The sequence below is a fragment of the Pipistrellus kuhlii genome, unplaced genomic scaffold (assembly GCF_014108245.1).
Source record: "Pipistrellus kuhlii isolate mPipKuh1 unplaced genomic scaffold, mPipKuh1.p scaffold_m20_p_19, whole genome shotgun sequence".
NCBI classification, from domain to species: Eukaryota; Metazoa; Chordata; class Mammalia; order Chiroptera; family Vespertilionidae; genus Pipistrellus; species Pipistrellus kuhlii.
The window spans coordinates 8,370,909-8,389,896 of NW_023425504.1; the positions used below are offsets into that span (position 1 = coordinate 8,370,909).

Below are 18,988 nucleotides of genomic sequence, written 5' to 3' on the forward strand. Positions count from 1 at the left end.
CCCCCTGGCACATACTTTATTTCTTAAAATAAATTTACATTAGCTATAGATAGCTGCAAAATGTCTGGCAATGAATATGTCAGAGGAGGTGGAATTTACATAAATCATGTTCACTAAAAAGGATTTGATCTTTTGCATATCTTTACACACAATATTTAAAGGATCAGTGTTACCTTTCAGAAAGGATCATTTTCCACTTTGCAGTAAATAAATGGGGCCACTAAAGCTATGCAAACCAGTCAGTTACTGGTTACTCTTTTATAGTTAATAAAGTGTAAATTAAGTAGATAAATAAAAATAAAGATAAAATGTGAGCTTTTACTTTTCTCTCATAGAAAGTTCTGATATAGGGTAAAAAATGCTTATAGGGTTAGATATTTGCTTAGTAGGAGTGGGTTGGCAGTTTTGAATTCCTCAGAGGTTGAGACCCCTTCTTTCACTACAAACACCTTCTAATAATATGTATAGTAATTTCTAGAATTATATTCAAACATTGCTCATTTCAATAACTGTCTTTAAAAAAGAGTATTATTTAACACTTTTAAAAATTAAAGTGTTTCTGAAATGATTATATTAAATAAGAGAAATTTTAAAAAAAAACACAATGAGAAATTTCTCAATAATCAAATTAGCAAAAATACAAGTCTTACAAATAGTCTTCTGGTGAAGTTACAAGGACATAGGCACTCCCATAACTTAGCACTTAAAAATGCAAACTGGCATAATCCTTTTGGTGGGCAATTTAGCATCGTCTAACAAAATTATAAATGTATTTACCCTAAACCCACTAATCTTATTTCTGGAAATTTATCCTACTAATATACCTATGCATGTATAAAACAGGTAAGTTCAAGTTTAACCACTGAAACATTATTTGGATAGCAAAGAATTTAAAACACTTTATGTTTCCAACGTTAGGGGATTGATAAAATAAACTATAGTTTAATTCACATAGAACACTATATAGCTGAAAACAAGAAATGAGAAAACTGTTTTGATATGAAAAGATTCCCAGAATACAGTTATGTAAGAGAAAGCTAGGTTTGGACATATATAGAATGCTACTTTTAAAATCCTATCTAATAAAAAGGGAATATACTAATTGACTGCTCCAGCCTCAAACATAGAGGCTCCCATAGCCAATAAGGAGGGAATGCTAATTGACTGTCACACCCTCAAAGATGGTGGTGGCCACTCCCCTCAGCCCTGCTGGGATGGCAAGTGCAAGGCAAGGCTGGGCCTGGCCACTCCATGTGCCTGCTTGCAGAGTTCCCCAGTCCCATCACCCCCCAGCTGCTCAGGGCCAGTCCAAGGTGCAGGCAAGCCTTGGATGGCGGCTGCCCAGCTGACGCCCAAGGCGTAGGCAAGCCTAGGATGTTGGCTGCCCAGCAAACCAGGGATGCCAGAGGCTCAGGTAACCAGAGCTGGCCAAAGCTTGTGCTGCCAGCAGTGGCAGCAGCAGAGGTGTGATGGGGGCATCGCCCTTCCCTGATTCCTGGGTCACCTTCCGCCCCTGAAGGCTCCCAGACTGTGAGAGGGGGCAGGCTGGGCTGAGGGACCCCTCCTCTAGTGCATGAATTTTCATGCACCGGGCCTCTAATAAGAAATAAGAGGCAATAAGAATATCCATTCATATGTGTGCTTGCATTTGAATAAATAAATACTAGGATACACTAGAAACTGATAAAAATGGTAACCTATTATAAAAGGGGGGATGGGGATAAGTGGATGAGGACAGGAGTAAGAAAATTTCAGGGAGAATCCAAGATGGCTGCTCGGGTAGGCAACTAGCTGCAGCCGCACACAACAATTTCAACAAAATACAACTAAAATATAAAATGGACATTACCCAGAACTACAGGAAAGTCGACTGACTGGAAATTCTACAACAAGAAGCAAGGAGAAAACCAGAAGGAAGCGCGGAGGAGCTGTAAAAGCCCAAGGTACCGAGACACGCGGCACGCGCGGAGAGGACAGAGCCGGAGAGGAGGGAGGCCGAGTGCCTGGCTGGCGGTCCCAAGCGAGAAGGAGAGAAAAGCTCCGACTGTGCTGGGCCCAGCTCCAACTGCTCTGAACCCCAATTCTAGGCCAGACCCCGGGGACCCAGGCTCATCCATAGGGAGCCGGGCTGTAAGGCGGGACTCCAGGGAAGCGACGAAAGGAGGTCCTGGAGGTGCGCACGCTGTGCGCAGAGAAGGGCCGGCCGGCTGTGCCGCGGGATTGCCCTGACGGGAAGGAGACAGGGGCTCCAGACTGCTCTGAACGCCACCTCCAATCCCACTACCAACTGAACTGAACCCCAATACCAGACTCATTGGGGGAGAGCATAGACAGTTTGGCAGCAGGCAAAAATCGAGGGCACCTTTCTCTCAGAGGCGCTCGCAACAAGTACTGAAGGACCCTGAGTCTCAGGAGTCGCATAGGGCGGGGCTGACAGAAGCCAAGGCTGTAGGCTCCACCCTGAAACCCCGCCCCATCAGGAAAGCTGCCTGTGAAAATGCCTAAACCAAATAGATCACAAACAAAAGAAATGGAGGACAAAAAGCGACTGGATATAGAGTTCAAAACCACACTTATAAGGTTGTTTAAGAATCTCCTAGAAAAGGCCGATAAAATAAACAAGACCTATGAGGATATGAAAAGGGATCAACTAGAAATAATAAGGGATCAACAAGAAATAAAGAATACATTGTCTGAAATAAAAAATATTTTATGGAGTCCTAAAAACAGAATGGAAGATCGCAAGAATCAAGTCAAAGATTTGGAACATAAAGAGCCAGAAGACACTCCTCCGCAGACGCAAGAAGGCCAGAGAATCCAGAAAGTTGAAGATAATGTAAGAAAACTCTGGGACAACTTCAAGCGAACCAACATCAGAATTATGGGGGTCCCAGAAGATGAGAGAGAGCAAGATATCGAAAACATACTGAAAGAAATAGTGACAGAAAACTTCCCCCACCTGGTGAAAGAATTAGACTTACAAGTCCAGGAAGCGCACAGAACTCCAAACAAAAGGAATCCAAAGAGGACCACACCAAGACAAATCATAATTAAGATTCCAAGAGCAAAAGACAAAGAGAGAATATTAAAAGATGCAAGAGCAAAGAAGGTAGTTACCTATAAAGGAGCACCTATACGATTGTCAGCTGATTTCTCAACAGAAACCATGCAGGCCAGACGGGAATGGCAAGAAATATTCAAGGTGATGAATAGCAAGAACCTACAGCCAAAGATAATCTATCCAGCAAAGCTATCACTCAGATTCGAAGGTCAGATAAAGAGCTTCACTAATAAAAAAAAGCTAAAGGAGTTCATCACCACCAAACCAGAATTATATGAATTGCTGAAGGGGGTTCTTTCAGAAGAGAAAGTAAATAAAGATAAAAATTATGAACAACAAATACGTAACTATCAACAAGTGAATCTAAAAACCAAGGAAACTAAAAAAAAAAAAAATCTGATTTACAATATTAACTGTTGAATATAATAGAATCAGAGGTATGGAAGGGGAGTGAACTGATGATTCTTGGAGAAAAGAGGAGAGGGGGATGTGGGAAGAGACTGAACATGAACTGTGCACCTATGGATGAGGACAATGGGGGGTGGGGAAAGGGCAGAGGGTGGGGTGAGAAGGGGGGGAAAGGAACATTTGTAATAATATGAACAATAAAAATTTATTTAAAAAAATTTCAATATTTACCTTTCTACATAGTTTTGATTTTTAAATCATGTGAATACGTTATCTCAAAAATTTACTTTAATTCAAAAACTAAAAATTTCATGTTACAATAAAACAGAATATAAAATTATATATATATACTACAATCACAACTATGTAAAAATATCATGCATAAGAAAAATAAAAATTAAATGTCCTAGAATATCTATATACTAATAAAAGTCTAAGCAACTGTTACAGCAAGAACAAAATAACTGATTGCTATGATACACACTGACCACCAGGGGGCAGGTGCTCAATGCAGGAGCTGCCCCTTGGTGGTCAGTGTATTCCGACAGGGGGGGTGCAGCTCAGCCAGAAGCCAGGCTCACTGCTGGCAAGCACAGTGGTGTTGGCAGGAGCCTCTCCCGCCTTTGTAGCAGTGCTAAGGAGCAGCAAGTCAAGCAGTAAGGAGTGAGGGGTCCCGGACAGTGAGAGGGCACAGGCCAGGCTGAGGGACCCCCTTCCCTAGTGCACTAATTTCATGCACTGGACCTCTAGTCTATACTAATGAAAGAGTAGTATGCTAATTAGACTTGGAGACCTTCTGGATGACCATCCGGACAAAGCCACAGCAGCTGCCAGAGCTGGCTGCACAGGAGAAGGGACACCGTGGCCGTGCCACAGCCTGGGGATCGGGAGCTGGGAGGTGGCACCTAAACTGTGAGAGCTGGAGCCCAGGAGGCAGTAACTGCTGCTGCAGAAGCCTGAGCAGAGGCAGTGCCTCCGCCGAGGGAGCAGTGGCTGGTACGAGGACATCAACTGCTTACAACATAAAGGCCACACCCATAAGATGGTAAAGGTCGGCCTGGGCCTGGACAATGAGGGCAGCAGCCAGGGTGAGCTACAGTTCAGGAACTTCCGGGAGGGGAGGCGGCACTAGGCCATCCAGTGCTGCATCCAATCCCTGAGGCATGCCCACCAGTGCCCCGAAGCCAACTGCCAGATGAACTGGGTTGTGCAGCACACCAAGAGCTGCCAAAACAAGACCAATGGAGGTTGCGGAGTGTGCAAGGAGTTCGTCACCCTTTGCTGCTACCATGCCAAAAACTGCCAAGAAAATACATGCCCCATTCCCTACTGCCTCAACGTCAAGCAGAAGCTCCACCAGCAGGAGATGCAGCACCGCCGGCAGCACACGTAGCTCATGTGCTAACGGATGCCACCATCAATACCCGCACCATGTCTCAGCAGAGTTTGCCTTCTCCTCCTTCACCACCCCCCCGGTTCCCCACACTGCATCCCAGCACACCCTGGACACCACAGCCCCCGACTCTGCCCCAGCCCTCGCCTGTGAGCATAGTCACTAGCTGGTTTCTCCAACATGACCAAAACTCAGCCCCCACCACAGTTTACACTGGGAAGCCCACTAACCAGATGCCACCCCTTCCCTCCGCCCCCTCACCAGGGTCCACCTGCAGCAGTGGAGGTGTCTGGCAGATTGCACATGAGGCGCAGCAGTAGCAGCAGCACCTGTACTGAGTGAGCTTCGACAATGGTATGCCCCTGAGGCACAGTGACCCCACCCCTGAGAGCCAGATGGCCCCCATGGGCCTGAATGTGACTTAACCAGGTCAGCGGGCCTGTTATTCTGCCCCCATACTCCAGCAGAGGCAGCCGGCACCATCCCCCAGCAAAAGCCAATGTGAGGCATGCCCAGACCCATGATGTCTATGCAGACCTAAGGTGCAGCCACCTCAGAGCATCTCTCTGGGTGCCCTGCAGGACCTGCTGTGGATCCTGAAGTGTCCCAGCTCCCCCAGCAGCAGCAAGTACTCAACATTCTCAAGTCAAACCCTCAGATGATGGCAGCTCTCACTAAATAGCACAAGGCCAAGTAAGAGGCCAGCCAGCCCGGCCTTCAGCTCTAGCTCAGCCTGCTGAACCTGAACACCATGCAAGCCAGTGGGCCACGACCTGCTGTCCCTCCGCAGCAGTAAGCAATGGGAGGCCTGAACCCCCAGGGTGAGGCCTTAAACATCATGAACCCAGGGCGCAACCCCAGTGTTGGGGAGTATGAACCACAGTACAGAGAGATGCAAAGGAGCAGCAGTAGCAGCAGCAGCAGCAGCAGCAGCAACAGGAAGGCAGCGCTGGCATGGCTGCAGGCCTGGCAGGACACGCCCAGTTCCAGCAGCCTTAGGGACGCTGACACTAAGAGCAGCCATGCAGCAGCAGCAGATTGGGTCCCAGGCCAGCCAAACCCTGTTAGGCATATTCTGTATCTTTCCCCTACCCTCAGTTTCTCCTCTGCGCTCACTACTTTTCTATTGTCACCACATGAAGCTCCTGCCCTCTCTGCTGTTTTCCTGTTTTCATTTCAGGTATCACAAGAGAAGCTAAGCAGCTGAGAAAAGCAACACTAGACCCAGCTTCCTGCAACCGCCTGCACCTATGTCCGACCTACACAGAGATAAATATCCTGCCCTCCCTACTCTTGCTTGCTGAAATGGATATACTTGTGTGTATTAAAAATAAAATTTCTAAAACTCTAACAACATCTCTTGGCCTGACTTCTGTCAGCACAGACCTAACAAACCCCATGAGTCCCAGCAGCACATGCTCTCAGAGAATCACAGGCTTTACCTCTCTGGCCAGCAGATGGCCACATCCCTCAGTAGCCAAGTGAGATCTCTGGCCCCTGTCCAGTCTCCAGACCCCAGTCCCAGCCTCCACATTCCTGCCATCACTACGGATATGCCCCAGCCTTCACCACACTATGTCTCCCCCCAGATTGGTTCTCCCCACCCAGGACTCCCAATCATCATGGCCAATTCCATAGATCAGGGACATTGGGGAACCTCAAATATGCAATGCTACCACAGCTAAATACCCCCACAAGAGTGCATTGCCCAGTGAGCTGTCCCTGATTGGTGGCACCACATTAGACACCCTAGAAATGTTGCGGGAGCAGACGCTTTGCGGGAGAGGTCTGGGTGAGGGCCCTTCCGCAGCGGCAGCCATAGAGGCAGCTGCGAGGCCCAGTCCGAGCACACCTCTGCAGAGGTGCTTCCTGCTGTACCTCAACCTCCTATAGCCCTTCCCACAGCTGGCCTGGCCAATGCTAAGAAGCGAGGACTGAGTGCCAGCAGCCATGGTGGTCAGCAGTGGTAGCAGCAATGAAGTGATGGGGGCAGTGCCTTCCCAATATTGCCCAGTCGCCTCTTGCAGAGGGAGGCCATACTGTGGGTTAGGCACACTCCTCACCAGGAACGTGTCTAAGTCGTAGGACATCCCCTGAAGGCTCCAGTACTGTGAGAGGGGAAAGGTTGGGCTGAGGGACCTCTCCCCGTCTCCCCCAGCACACGAATTTCATGCACTGAGCCACTAGTTTATAATAATTGTCTTTAGGTGTAAGAGTACATATCTTTTTCATTCCTGCATTTTCCATGTTATCTATAAGATTGCATTTTTTCAAAAGGGAAATAATGTCTCATTTTTTCCAAATGTTTCCATTCATAATGCATTTCATTCAATAGATGACTTTTGGTTTCTAGTACCCTAACATTCAATATATAGTATATAATAAAAAAAAATTCACTTACGAAGATAGCACTATGGCAACAGCATCATTGAGAACACTTTCACCAAAAAGAAGTGCATAAAGTTCAACATCAACTTGAAGCTCGTGGAATATGGCAAGAACAGTCACTAGCAAGTAAAAAGAGTCAAGAGTAATACTTAGACATTATAAATATAACATATTCCCCTCTGTAGATGATTATAATTGTTATTTATAAGTTCATTTCTTTGTCCTAGAATTCAACTTGAATAAACATTCTCTTACCATATTAAGATTCAGTAGTTTTATGTCAATATTTTTCTTTTCCCTAAATGTATACCCACACTCTCCTTTCTCTCTCTTACAAACAGCTGAAAATAACCTTGGAAGACTGAGTTAAACTACATTCTTCGTGTGAATGCTAATATTCTTGTCCTGTAGATTTATTTTCCATAAGGAATGTATTCAAATTTTCTTATAGACCAGATGATCATTAATCTTTGAAGAATATTATGAAAAGCATTTCCTGCTGCAAACTTCATTTCTTCCTTGGAGCCTTACAACTCCTATTTGACTTGCAAATTTCAAGCACACTGGTTTAGCAAAGATAGCAGGAAATGAAAACACAAGTTTGCTTTTTTTTTTAAATATATTTTATTGATTTTGTACAGAGAGGAAGGGAGAGAGATAGTTAAGAAACATCAATGAGAGAGAGTCATCGATCAGCTGCCCCTTGCACAGCCCCTACTGGGGATAAGTCCGCAACCAAGGTACATGCCTTTGACTGGAATTGAACCCAGGACCCTTTAGTCCCCAAGCCGACGCTCTATCCATTGAGCCAAACCGGTCTCGGCTGCTTTTTTTAAAAAAAAACATATGCTTTTATTGATTTTTAGAGAGAGGAGAAAGGAGAAGGCTGTATAGAAACACCGATGAGAGAGAAACATCAACATCAATCAGCTGCCTACTGCATGCCCCAGCTGGGGAATGATCCAGCAACCTGTGTATGTGCTCTGACCAGGATTCGAACCAGCAACCTCCTGGTACATAGGTCAACACTCAATCACTGAGGCATACTGGCAGGGCAAGTTTGCTTTTTGACCAGAATTATAGTTGATTTAATTAACTTAATAAGAAGCCAACTATCATGCTATTACAGCTTAAGAAGAAGAAAAAAAACTTCTTTTACAAGAAAATTCTTAGAAAATCTGATGAGACTGAAGTTATGTCATAATTTCTGAGTCACATACAGCTCACTCACTAAATAAACCCAAACAGGGGCACATGCTTTTATGATTCAGAATAAATATAACTGCCCAATTTTATATAAGGAACAAAACCATAGGTTGCAGCAATGTAGCCAGTTCTATTGATTTAAATTCCTCATAGGCTTTAAAAAGTAGAGGACCTTGCTTCTCGTGATGATACAGAAAACAGAGAACACTGGCTCCTTGCAAAATCCATGCTATCTTCACATTGATAATGAGTTTCAAATAATGAGGGGGCAGTCTTGATGGTCTTTAAGGAAGCAATTTGATTTTCAGTTTTAAAAATGCTAAACTACATAAATACATCTCTAAAATGTCTTCTTATCTTGTAAGATAATATCCTATAGAGTATAAAACATTTCCCTATTTTCCATAGTCATCAAGGTTAACACAGAATTCAGAGATAACCTCAGGATCCTACCCCTTTAATTGTGCTGGATGACAATAAAAGAAGGTAATTAACGTTCAGGGTCAAAAGGTATAACAGAACAAACCTCTACTGAGCTTCTAAAGTCTAGTATAAGAAAACTTGCTCCTCAGTTCAAAACCTGCAACCTAGTCCTGGCCAGTATGGGTCAGTTGGTTGAGCATTCTCCCATGTACCCAGGGGTGGCCAGTTAGATTGCCAGTAATGGCACTTGCCTGGTTGCAGCTCTATCCTCAGTGGAAGGAGTGCAGGAGGCAGCCAGCTGAATGTTCTCTCTCATCAGTCTTTCTCCTTCTCCCTTTCCCTCTCTCTCAAATCTATAAAAACATATTAAAAAAAAAAAACCTGCAACCTATGTTTCTATCCTTACCTCTTCAGCCTACATATCCTTTAACTGCCTAATTTGTAGCTGTTAAGCCTGCCAATACTATATTTGGAAAACTATAACCTAACTCAGTATAATTAAATTCATTCTTCAACTGTGCTAATAACAAGACTATTTTATAATCATAATCATAAGGCCAATTTTATAAAAACAATCCTTTAATGTATACTAAAGGCCACCAATGACCCAAAATCACACTTGTAGTAGCACAATTGCCTTCTTACAATCATGTAAAAACTTCTTTTCTTACTCTTACATGCAGTAGCTGAATGTAAACAGAAGATTTTTAGGGAACTTTTTCTAGAAGCTTGAAAGGAAGTATATAATTATTATTACCCATTTTTATTAATCTAATTCATCTCCCATACCTAATCACTAGGAATAGAGACCTACTCGAAATTCTGAAAAAAATACCTTATCGTCTGTGTCCAAACAGCATCAGATTGTGCGGACCAGTAATAGGCAAATGTAATAAAGTAAAAGAAAAAAATGTGTGTTTAAGCCAAAAGGAACCATGAATTTCGTTTTCCCCCCTCTGTAACTCGAGAGTGCAGTATTATGGGAAGTACCTAATCATGAATTCTACACCTCAAAGGAAGAATTGCCCACAAATGTTTTGCTGGCAAAACACTATTCCTTAAGTACTTAATCTCCTCTCATGTAAAACATACCTGGATCAGTTGCTGATACAATGGCACCGAACAGCAGGCAATCTGTAAAGTAAAAATCTCCCGCAAGTTGTCCAGTTACTTTCATCAGTGTTACACAGCCATACATTATTGACCTGTTCAAGAAACATATTTCTACTTTAGAAAAAAAAATCAACTATTAAGGAAGTCAGTATATAATAAGAATAAGATGAGACCACTGTAGTACTTTGTAACTAATCCCAAATTCAATTCATGTCATTTAAATAGGGTAATGCCCTGGCCTTAAGGCAAATTCAAATGACTTATCTTTGTGAACACATTTTACTGGAAAAGTCCTTTGACACTCAGAAATACAACACGGCGTAAACCAACTAGCATTACTTTAAAATTATAATATGAAAGCTAAAACATGTTTTAAGCTGCAAGTACTTACCCAATTACGAAGCAAGAAATAGCTGTTCCAAGAAAAGCATACGCTAGAATAGACCCAAGGTTTCGAAAGAAATGTCTCTGACAAAAGAAAGGTTACATTGTGTTAGAATATTTAACAAAATAAAGGCTTTCTATTTTAGTGTGCTAATATGAAATGCATTATTCATTAAAGGAAATAAAAGAAATAATTTTTATACAGGCAGGCATACATTTCAGCATTTATAAAGGAGAAGGAGAAGAGAAGAGAGGAAAGCTGGGAAGAACTGTTTCTGAAGAGTCAAAGATGATAAAGCCCTTGGCGTTTAACATTGTTCAAAATTTATGAAATACAAAAGTACTTACTCTTTTCAGACTATATCCTGCATAAAATATGATAGGAGGAAGTAATATGTTGAAAAATACTTCCGGATCAAAAGTAACCTGGTAAAATAAAGAGTTCTTTTAGCAGAATTCCCTTATAACACTTCACATTATATTATCACACTATCAAAAGGGGAAAAAAATGAATGTTAAACTGGTAAAAGGCAAGAATCTTAGTGTGGTAACCAAAAAATATTTCATGTAGGATATATGTCGTTTCATTCTCAACCAAATGACAAGGACATAGATTTGGAACAACCAGTTAAGGCAGATCTGTGAAAATGTGTTAAAATACTATATTAAAAACCTTCAAAATAGGAGAAAGCATGATCATAAATTTCCTTTAAATGAGACCCAAAACTGGTAACATGAAATATAGAGGTACGACATTATGTTTGGCAAGAGGAAACAGACTTCTTTATGCCTAGGTAATATATCTGAAGGTATATCCTATATAATAAATATGTAATATGCAAATGATCATTATGACCAACCGTGTAACAACCAGATCATGGATAAGCAGGAGGGTGGGGCAGCAAGCTACAAGCGGGTGGCAGAGAGCTACAAGAGGGGGCAGGGCAGCAAGCTATGAGAGGGAAAGGGGCAGTGGGAGCTACAGGAGAACAGGACAGCGGACAGAAAGCTACTGGAGGGTGGCAGGGAGATACTGGCTACAAGCAGGTGGCTGAGAGCTACAGAGGGGGCGGGGCAGCAAGCTATGAGTGGGGGCGGGGGGCAGGAGGAGCTATAGGAGAGTGGGACAGCAGGCGGAAAGCTACTGGAGGGTGGCAGCGAGCTACTGGCGAGCTACTGGCACACGGATTCATGTGCAGGGCTACTAGTAACATAATAGTATGGTAAAAAGTTTCTGCGCAACTCATTTCTAATCCTGACAGTCCATTTCTTTTAATATTTATTCCCTAGAATAATACAGATGCCCCCTTGTGTTCATAAGGCTCTAGCAGGATTTGACATGAACACAAAACATCTGTACATATAACCATGCTACAAGTTCATTTACTAGAACTTTTAAAGAACTGGAATTTTCCCCAGGTAGAAAGAACTCTTGCTGCAAAATAAACTTGAAGTTCATATGAAATTTTAAAAAGCATTCAAGATGGTCAGGAACACAATCAAGTACTAGTTATAAAAGCCAACTCCTGCCAATGTAGGAGATAGAAATGGAGGCAAATGGCCAAGAGTGGGTGGAAACAAAGAGATCCTGAGAAGCTTCAGGAATAGAAACTATGAGGGTCACAGGAGAAAGCAGCTTGAAGAATGTCTGGGAGCTAGTGAGACTGCAATCCAACCTCCTACATAAGGCTCTATGTCCAGCCTGGTACAATAACTGACACTCATATTGAAGCCTCTGAAGTTGTGCCAGATTATGAATCAAAGAAATATTAAATTGTTCTCAGTATAGAATACCATCAAGGCAAGAAAGAATTCAAAGAGATATTAATAGAATATTTTATGTATTATCAACTCAATGTGCTGGAGTACAATAAACTCTAAGGACTATCTGCAAATTGAAGGAAACCCTTATAAATTCTGTTTAACTCAATACTGGTTACCATTTATTACAATTGCAAACATCAGAGTGAAAAAAAAGATTTATAGTACTTAACCTCAATCAGAAAATGAAATGTACATTGCCCTAACCGGTTTGGCTCAGTGGATAGAGCGCCAGCCTGGGGACTGAAGAGTCCCAGGTTCAATTCCGGTCAAGGCATGTACCTTGGTTGCGGGCACCCTCGGTGGGGGGTGTCAGCTGATCGGTGAGTCTCTCTCATAGATGTTTCTAACTCTATATCCCTCTCCCTTCCTCTCTGTAAAAAAAATCAATAAAATATGTTTTTAAAAAAGAAAATGAAATGTACAGACATGTTCATTACTCTTCATTACATTACATTCCTCGAGGTTTTACTCCATTTTAAAAGGCTAATTATTTTACTAGTAAATATCATTTAAAATTTCATTATTTTTCTCCTGAATCACTTTGCTCCTAATTATCCACTTTTTAAAATTAAAATTTCCTTTTAATTAAGAACTTACCTTTCTAAGCATATCATTATCTTGAATGTTATTGAGTTCATGTGGACTAATTTCGCCTTTCAGTGTATACTCATAAAATTTTCCACTAACATTTACCAATAAGGTAGTTGGGCTTGACTGCACTTCACAGCTCAGGGTCACGTTATTTATATCACTTGGAACATGAATTCCATATCGAAGTACAAGGCCCACAAAAAGACCTGGAAATTAAAAAAATAAAAAATAAAAAAAACACAAAGAACACAATATTAGCTCTTCTTTCAGACAGAGACGACTTCTTTTATACCCTACACACATCTTTAAATTGAAAGCAGAAAATATTTTATGATAGTCTCATGTGGTTCAAAATCAATTTTTAGACAGAATGCAATTACATTTTAAAATATTACTAAATTCACAAAGCTAAGAGTCCAATATTCATACAATCCATAAGACAGAAGGCAAAAACATTCCCTGGGGTAACAACACATTTCATTGCATTTCTAGATCAAGATTTGAAGAAGTGATTGGGAAGGTAACAAAATGAGAAAATAGATTCAAACCATCTGTACCCAGAATATGCTCCAAAGAATCCCAACCTGAGAGTGAAATCATGATAGAAATGTGTTTACCACCTCCATCCATTCATTCACGGGACTGCTAAACACACATATTTCAAGTTATTCCTAAAACACGTGGCTGGCCAAATAATACACATTTAACAAATTAGAAAATCAATGATATTTGTAGATTGAGTCCCCCTACTATTAAAAGATCAGACTTTAATTTTAAAATATATACTTTATATATTTTAAAAGAAGTCCTCAAACTGGCACTATGATATTAACATATTGTTAGAATTTTACCTGGCTCACCATATTGATATTCTAGGTACTATAAACCTATATTGACCAAATCCTATATAATAAAAGGCTAATATGCCAATAGACTGAACAGCAGAACAACTGAACAAAGGAACAACCAGTCACTTTGACATGTGCTGACCACCAGGGGGCAAGCACGGAAAATGGCAGGCGGTGGACACAATGGGATAGTGGAGCAAGTGAAATGGGGGCACCAGGACAAGGCAGGGCACCCGTCACTGTCATCAGGGCTTCTCCACCTCCCCCTTCTCCTGAGGGGCGAACGGGGCCAGCGGCCACCTCATGCACCCGCTGCCAATGATGGCCCTGATCGCACTACTGCCAGCACCAGAGCCACCACTCACACCCACTGCCGGCACCAGCCTTGGCCCCGCTTGCACTGGAGCGAGCTGCTCCTTGCACTGGCTGCTGTCAGCAGGTGCAAGCGGCAGCTGCCAGCCCTGATTTTCCCTAAGGGCTTCTCCACCTCCCCCTGCTCCTAAGGGTGATCAGGGCAGCAGCCCCTGCTCACACCCGCTGCTGGTGCTGGCCCCAATTGCTCCATGCCATCAGCAGGTGCAAGTAGGACCAGCTACCATCAGCTCATAGGAGCAGCAGTGGGAGAGGAGCTGCTGGCAGACAGGGGACTGGGGACCATGGTGGGAGGGGCCGGGTGGGGGAACAGAGGATGGGCCAAGACCCGCCCCTGTGTCCACTGCAGCCTTGCGGCCCACAGTTCCTTTCAAGGTGCAGGGATTTGTACACTGGGCCCCTAGTTGTTTAATAACAGCTTTATTGAGCTATAATTCACAAACCATAAAGTTTACCCTTTTAAACTATACAATTTGGTGGCTTTTAGTATTTTCACTAAGTTGTATATTGATCACTATATCTAATGTAAAAAAATTCATTGCTCCAAAAAGAAACCCCATACCTATTAGCAGTCACTCTCCATGTCCCCTACCCCAACTCCCAGCTCCTGGAAACCACTAATCCATTTTCTCTACATATAGGGGGGAGGATCCAAGATGGCTGCTCGGGTAGACATCTGACCACAGCAGCACACACAATTTCAATGGAATACAACTAAAATGTAGAGTGGACATCGCCCAGAGCTACAGGTAGTTGACTGACTGAAAATTCTACAACAAGAAGGAAAGAGAAAACCAGAAGGAAAATCAGAGGAGCTGAAAAAAAGCCTAAGGTACGGAGACATGCTGCGAGCCCACACGCACGCGCGCGTGGAGAGGTCGCAGCCGGAGAGGGCTGGGTGCTGCCTGGCGTTCCCTAGCAGGAGGGAAATAAAACCCCCAGCCTGGGCTGAACCCCCGAACCAGCAGCACTGAGCCCCAGTTATGGGCCAGACCCTGGGGACCCAGGCTCCGGCAGGGGGAGACGGGGCTGTGAGGCAGAATCCCAGGGGAGCAGCGAAAAGCAGGGCCCCCGGAGTCGCGCACACATTGCGGGCAGAGGACTGAATGTTGACTCTGATGCTGGATTACCCATTTTCTCTACATATAAATTTGCCTATTCTGAACATTTCATATAAATAGAATTCTACAATATGTGATCTTTGGTCTGACTTCTTTCACTTAGCATAATGTTTTCAAGGTTTATTCCACATTATAGCATGAATCAGAATTTAATTCCCTTTTATGGTCAAGTAACATTACGTTATGTAGATATACCTCAACTATAAATTAAATTTATAAAACTTTCTTTAACTCCAAAATTCACAGTATATCCCTATTAGTTACATTTTACCTTCTTATCTCGTTTCACTCTAACCAGCAGCCATTCTTTTAGTATATACGTATGTGAATGGAGTACTAGCCTAAGTAGGCCTGCAGGGCTCAGAGATGAAAACAAGATCTTTCCTCCAATTAATTGTCTCTAAGTCCAGTTAGCAAAAGAAATAAACAAAAACAGACTGAATAAACAATTATAACTATATATAATCAAAGAAGAAAAGAGGTACCTAACCAAGCATGAGGGAGTGGGATATTAGGAAAACCTTTCCAGAGGCATCACATAAGCAGGTAACAAAGTAAAAGAAAGGTTTTCCAGGCAGGCAGAACAGTAGTATATATCCAGCCAAGAACAGTGAGAGAACACAGACCATTCAGGGAATCACATGCTGTTCACTATGGCTAGGATATAAAGTGACAAGAGTTGAGGTGCTACAGATCATCAGGAGGTGAATCATAAAAGACATTGCATGTTGAAGAACAGAGTTTAGACTTTATCCTGAAATCAAAAGGAAGTCATGGAAGGGTTATAAGCAAGGACTTGACATTAGATTTCTATTTTAGAGAGACTGGTCTAAACTACAGAGGGTCAAAAAGGTCAGATAGAAGGCCATTGAAATCATTCAGGCACTAAGAGTTTAGGGCCTAATATAAGAGAATAGAGACAGGGTGATTTTTAGAAGACATTATCTTTCAGAATGATTTGATAACCAAGCAGACTGGGAGGAAAAAGGGTGATGAAAGACTAAACAGGCTGAACTAACCTGGCAACTAGGTGGGTAAGCTGTTCTGAGCAACCAGGTGGATAGCAGGGCCATTCAGTGAGATAGGTAACAGATTTACAGAGGGAAATGCATAGTTCAGTATTGGAGATGTTGAGTTTGATGTACCGGTGACACATGCACAGTTGAGTACGTATGTGAGATCTGGAGCTCAAGGAGGGGGGATTGGTCTCTCAACTGGAGATGCACACTTATCAGTCAGAAGATGATTGACTCAGGTGCAGAGGAAATTATCATCATGCAAATATAATGGGAAGAGGACTATGGATATAGGGCTGGGGTTTTAGACAAGATTTAATAGCTAACATGAAAATGATTGTAGAGGAGGAGGAGCTGATGAAAGAATCTATGAAGGGAAAGCCACAGGAGTAGGAAGAAAAGAGAAGGAAATGAGAAACTGCAAATGCTGCAGCAAAGTAAAAAAACAAAATTAAAAAAAAAAAGACAGGCATTAAAGAGTGCATTGGGATTGGCAACAGGAATGTTATAGGTGACCCTGATAAGAGTAGTTTCAGTGTAGTAGTAAGGACAGAGGCCAGCCAGGGTGGGAAGTGATGAGGCAGAAATAGCAGGTATAAAAGCAGTAGTTGGTCAGGAAGAGGGAGGGACTGGGGATGAGGGATCCTTCAGGTTTTTTTTTAAAGTGAGCAGCAATGATTAAATGGTGAACAGTACAATGACATCAACTTTTTTTAAATCCTTACCCAAGGACATACTTAGAAGAGGGGGAAAGAGAAACACTGATGCAAGAGATTGATCGGCTACCTTCTCTATGTGCCTCAAATGGGGATTGAACCCGCAACCCAGGTATACACCCTGATCAGGAATCAAACCAACAACCTTTCAGTACACAGGATGACCAACTGAGCCATTCTGGCTGGGCTAAAAAAGTTTTAACAATGGTTCAGATTTAAAATAAATGAACAAGCCCATGCCTGTTTGGCTCAGTGGATACAGCATTGGCCTGAGAACCAAAGGGTTCCAGGTTTGATTCCGGTCAAGGGTACGGCCCTTGGTTGAATGCTCCTCCTGGGCCCAGGCTCTGGTCAGAGGCAGCCAATCAATATGTTTCTCTCACATAGATGTTTCTTTCTGTCTTTCCCTCTCTCTTCCACTCTCCCTAAAAATCAATGGAAAAATATCCTCGGGTGAGGATAAAATAAAATAAATGAACAATACACTTTGAAAATATCTCACCTACAGAAAACAAAATCAAAAAGTGACAAATGGGCCGGGACCGGTTTGGCTCAATGGATAGAGCGTCGGCTTGGGGACTGAAGGGTCCCGGGTTCAATTCCGGTCAAGGGCATGTACCTTGGTTGCGGGCATATCCCCAGTGGGGGGTGTGCAAGAGGCAGCTGATCGATGACTCTCTCTCATCGATGTTTCTAACTCTCTATCTCTCTCCCTTCCTCTCTGTATAAAATCAATAAAATATATTTTTTTAAAAAGTGACAAATGTGTATCACCTGTGTTTGATAAACAACTTGGAAGAGGAAAGATCCAGTCAATTCTGTCTATATGATATAGGAATAGCTTTCCTCTACTATCTTACAAGAGCTCTTAAGAGGCTCAGTTAAAGTTTTCCCTTTATATATGTGTAGAAATCACAGCTACAGTACTACAAGCACTAATAACAGCAGCGTAAATTCTTTCCATGTCACCAAGCCTGACTCTGTAAGGAAAAGTACCCAGTGCTGAAATGTCACTTGGTACCCTGATGAAGACTCAGCACTTGGACAAATTTGAGACATACACTTTGGCAGTTAAAACATCAGCAAGGAGAATAATTACTGAGGTTGGAAAAACTCCAGATCCTTTTCTTACAGAATCAGGCATCTGAAAAATTAAAATTTATTTGAGTAAAGTTGACAGATCAAGTTAATTTGGGTTCTTTGAAAGGTCAAATCCGAATCATGGAGTTAAAACAATTCTCAATAAAGAGAACCTAGCTGAAACCGGTTTGGCTCAGTGGATAGAGCGTCAGCCTACGGACTGAAAGGTCCAGGGTTCGATTCCGGTCAAAGGCATGTACCTTGGTTGCTGGCACATTCCCAGTAGGGGGTGTGCAGGAGGCAGCTGATCAATGTTTCCCTCTCATTGAAGTTTCTAACTCTCTCTCCCTTCCTCTCTGCAAAAAAATTATATATATATATATATATATATATATATATATATATATATATATATATATATATTTTTTTTTTTTTTTTTAAGAGAGAACCTAAACAAAAAGAATGCTTTCTTAGGGGGACAAGGCAGAAACCTCTAGCCTCCTACACAGGCAGAGGCACAAAAATTATTGATATCATGAAATTTAAAATGAACACTAACAAGCAAAAAAGAACACAACCCCAAAGAGATATATTTCACAAGATAGAGAGGTCCCATACCTCTTACATATTTCTGACCCTCTCATGCTAAAAGCCCTCTCAGGGTTACAGAACCCAGTATCACCCAAAGGCCCCACCATTGGTTTTCTAATTGATTTCAGCCCATTCTTCCAGGTTATCACACTATAAGCCTCTGACTGTAAAAAATATGCATGGAACATCACTGGGGTATTAGGTGTGATCAAAATTGATAAAATTTCCACACATGAAAAAGGATATGGTGTATGTTGTATTTATATGTAGATAATATTTATCTACTTCTTGAAGAATGCTTAGATCCTATCTTAAAAGCTCAATGAATTTCGCCGGAACTGGTTTGGCTCAATGGATAGAGCGTCGGCTTGGGGACTGAGGGGTCCGGGTTCGATTCTGGTCAAGGGCATGTACCTTGGTTGTGGGCATATCCCCAGTAGGGGGTGTGCAAGA

General features: G+C 42.4%; 1 protein-coding gene across 3 annotated transcripts in view; it reads right to left on the reverse strand.

Annotated features, from left to right (window-relative positions):
- The window catches only part of SLC9A6 (solute carrier family 9 member A6), a 57,501-nt gene that overhangs the window by 33,066 nt on the left and 5,447 nt on the right, over positions 1–18,988 (reverse strand). For all 3 annotated transcript variants that reach the window (XR_004988871.2, XM_036443344.2, XM_036443343.2), the window contains exons 2-6: positions 12,798–12,997; positions 10,725–10,802; positions 10,384–10,460; positions 9,972–10,084; positions 7,264–7,369 (exon numbers count right to left, since the gene is read on the reverse strand). Coding sequence is in view for 2 of the 3 variants with exons in the window: in XM_036443344.2 (XP_036299237.1) it covers positions 7,264–7,369; positions 9,972–10,084; positions 10,384–10,460; positions 10,725–10,802; positions 12,798–12,997 (574 nt within the window). In the remaining variant the exon portion in view is untranslated. The remainder of the gene's footprint in view (positions 1–7,263; positions 7,370–9,971; positions 10,085–10,383; positions 10,461–10,724; positions 10,803–12,797; positions 12,998–18,988) is intronic.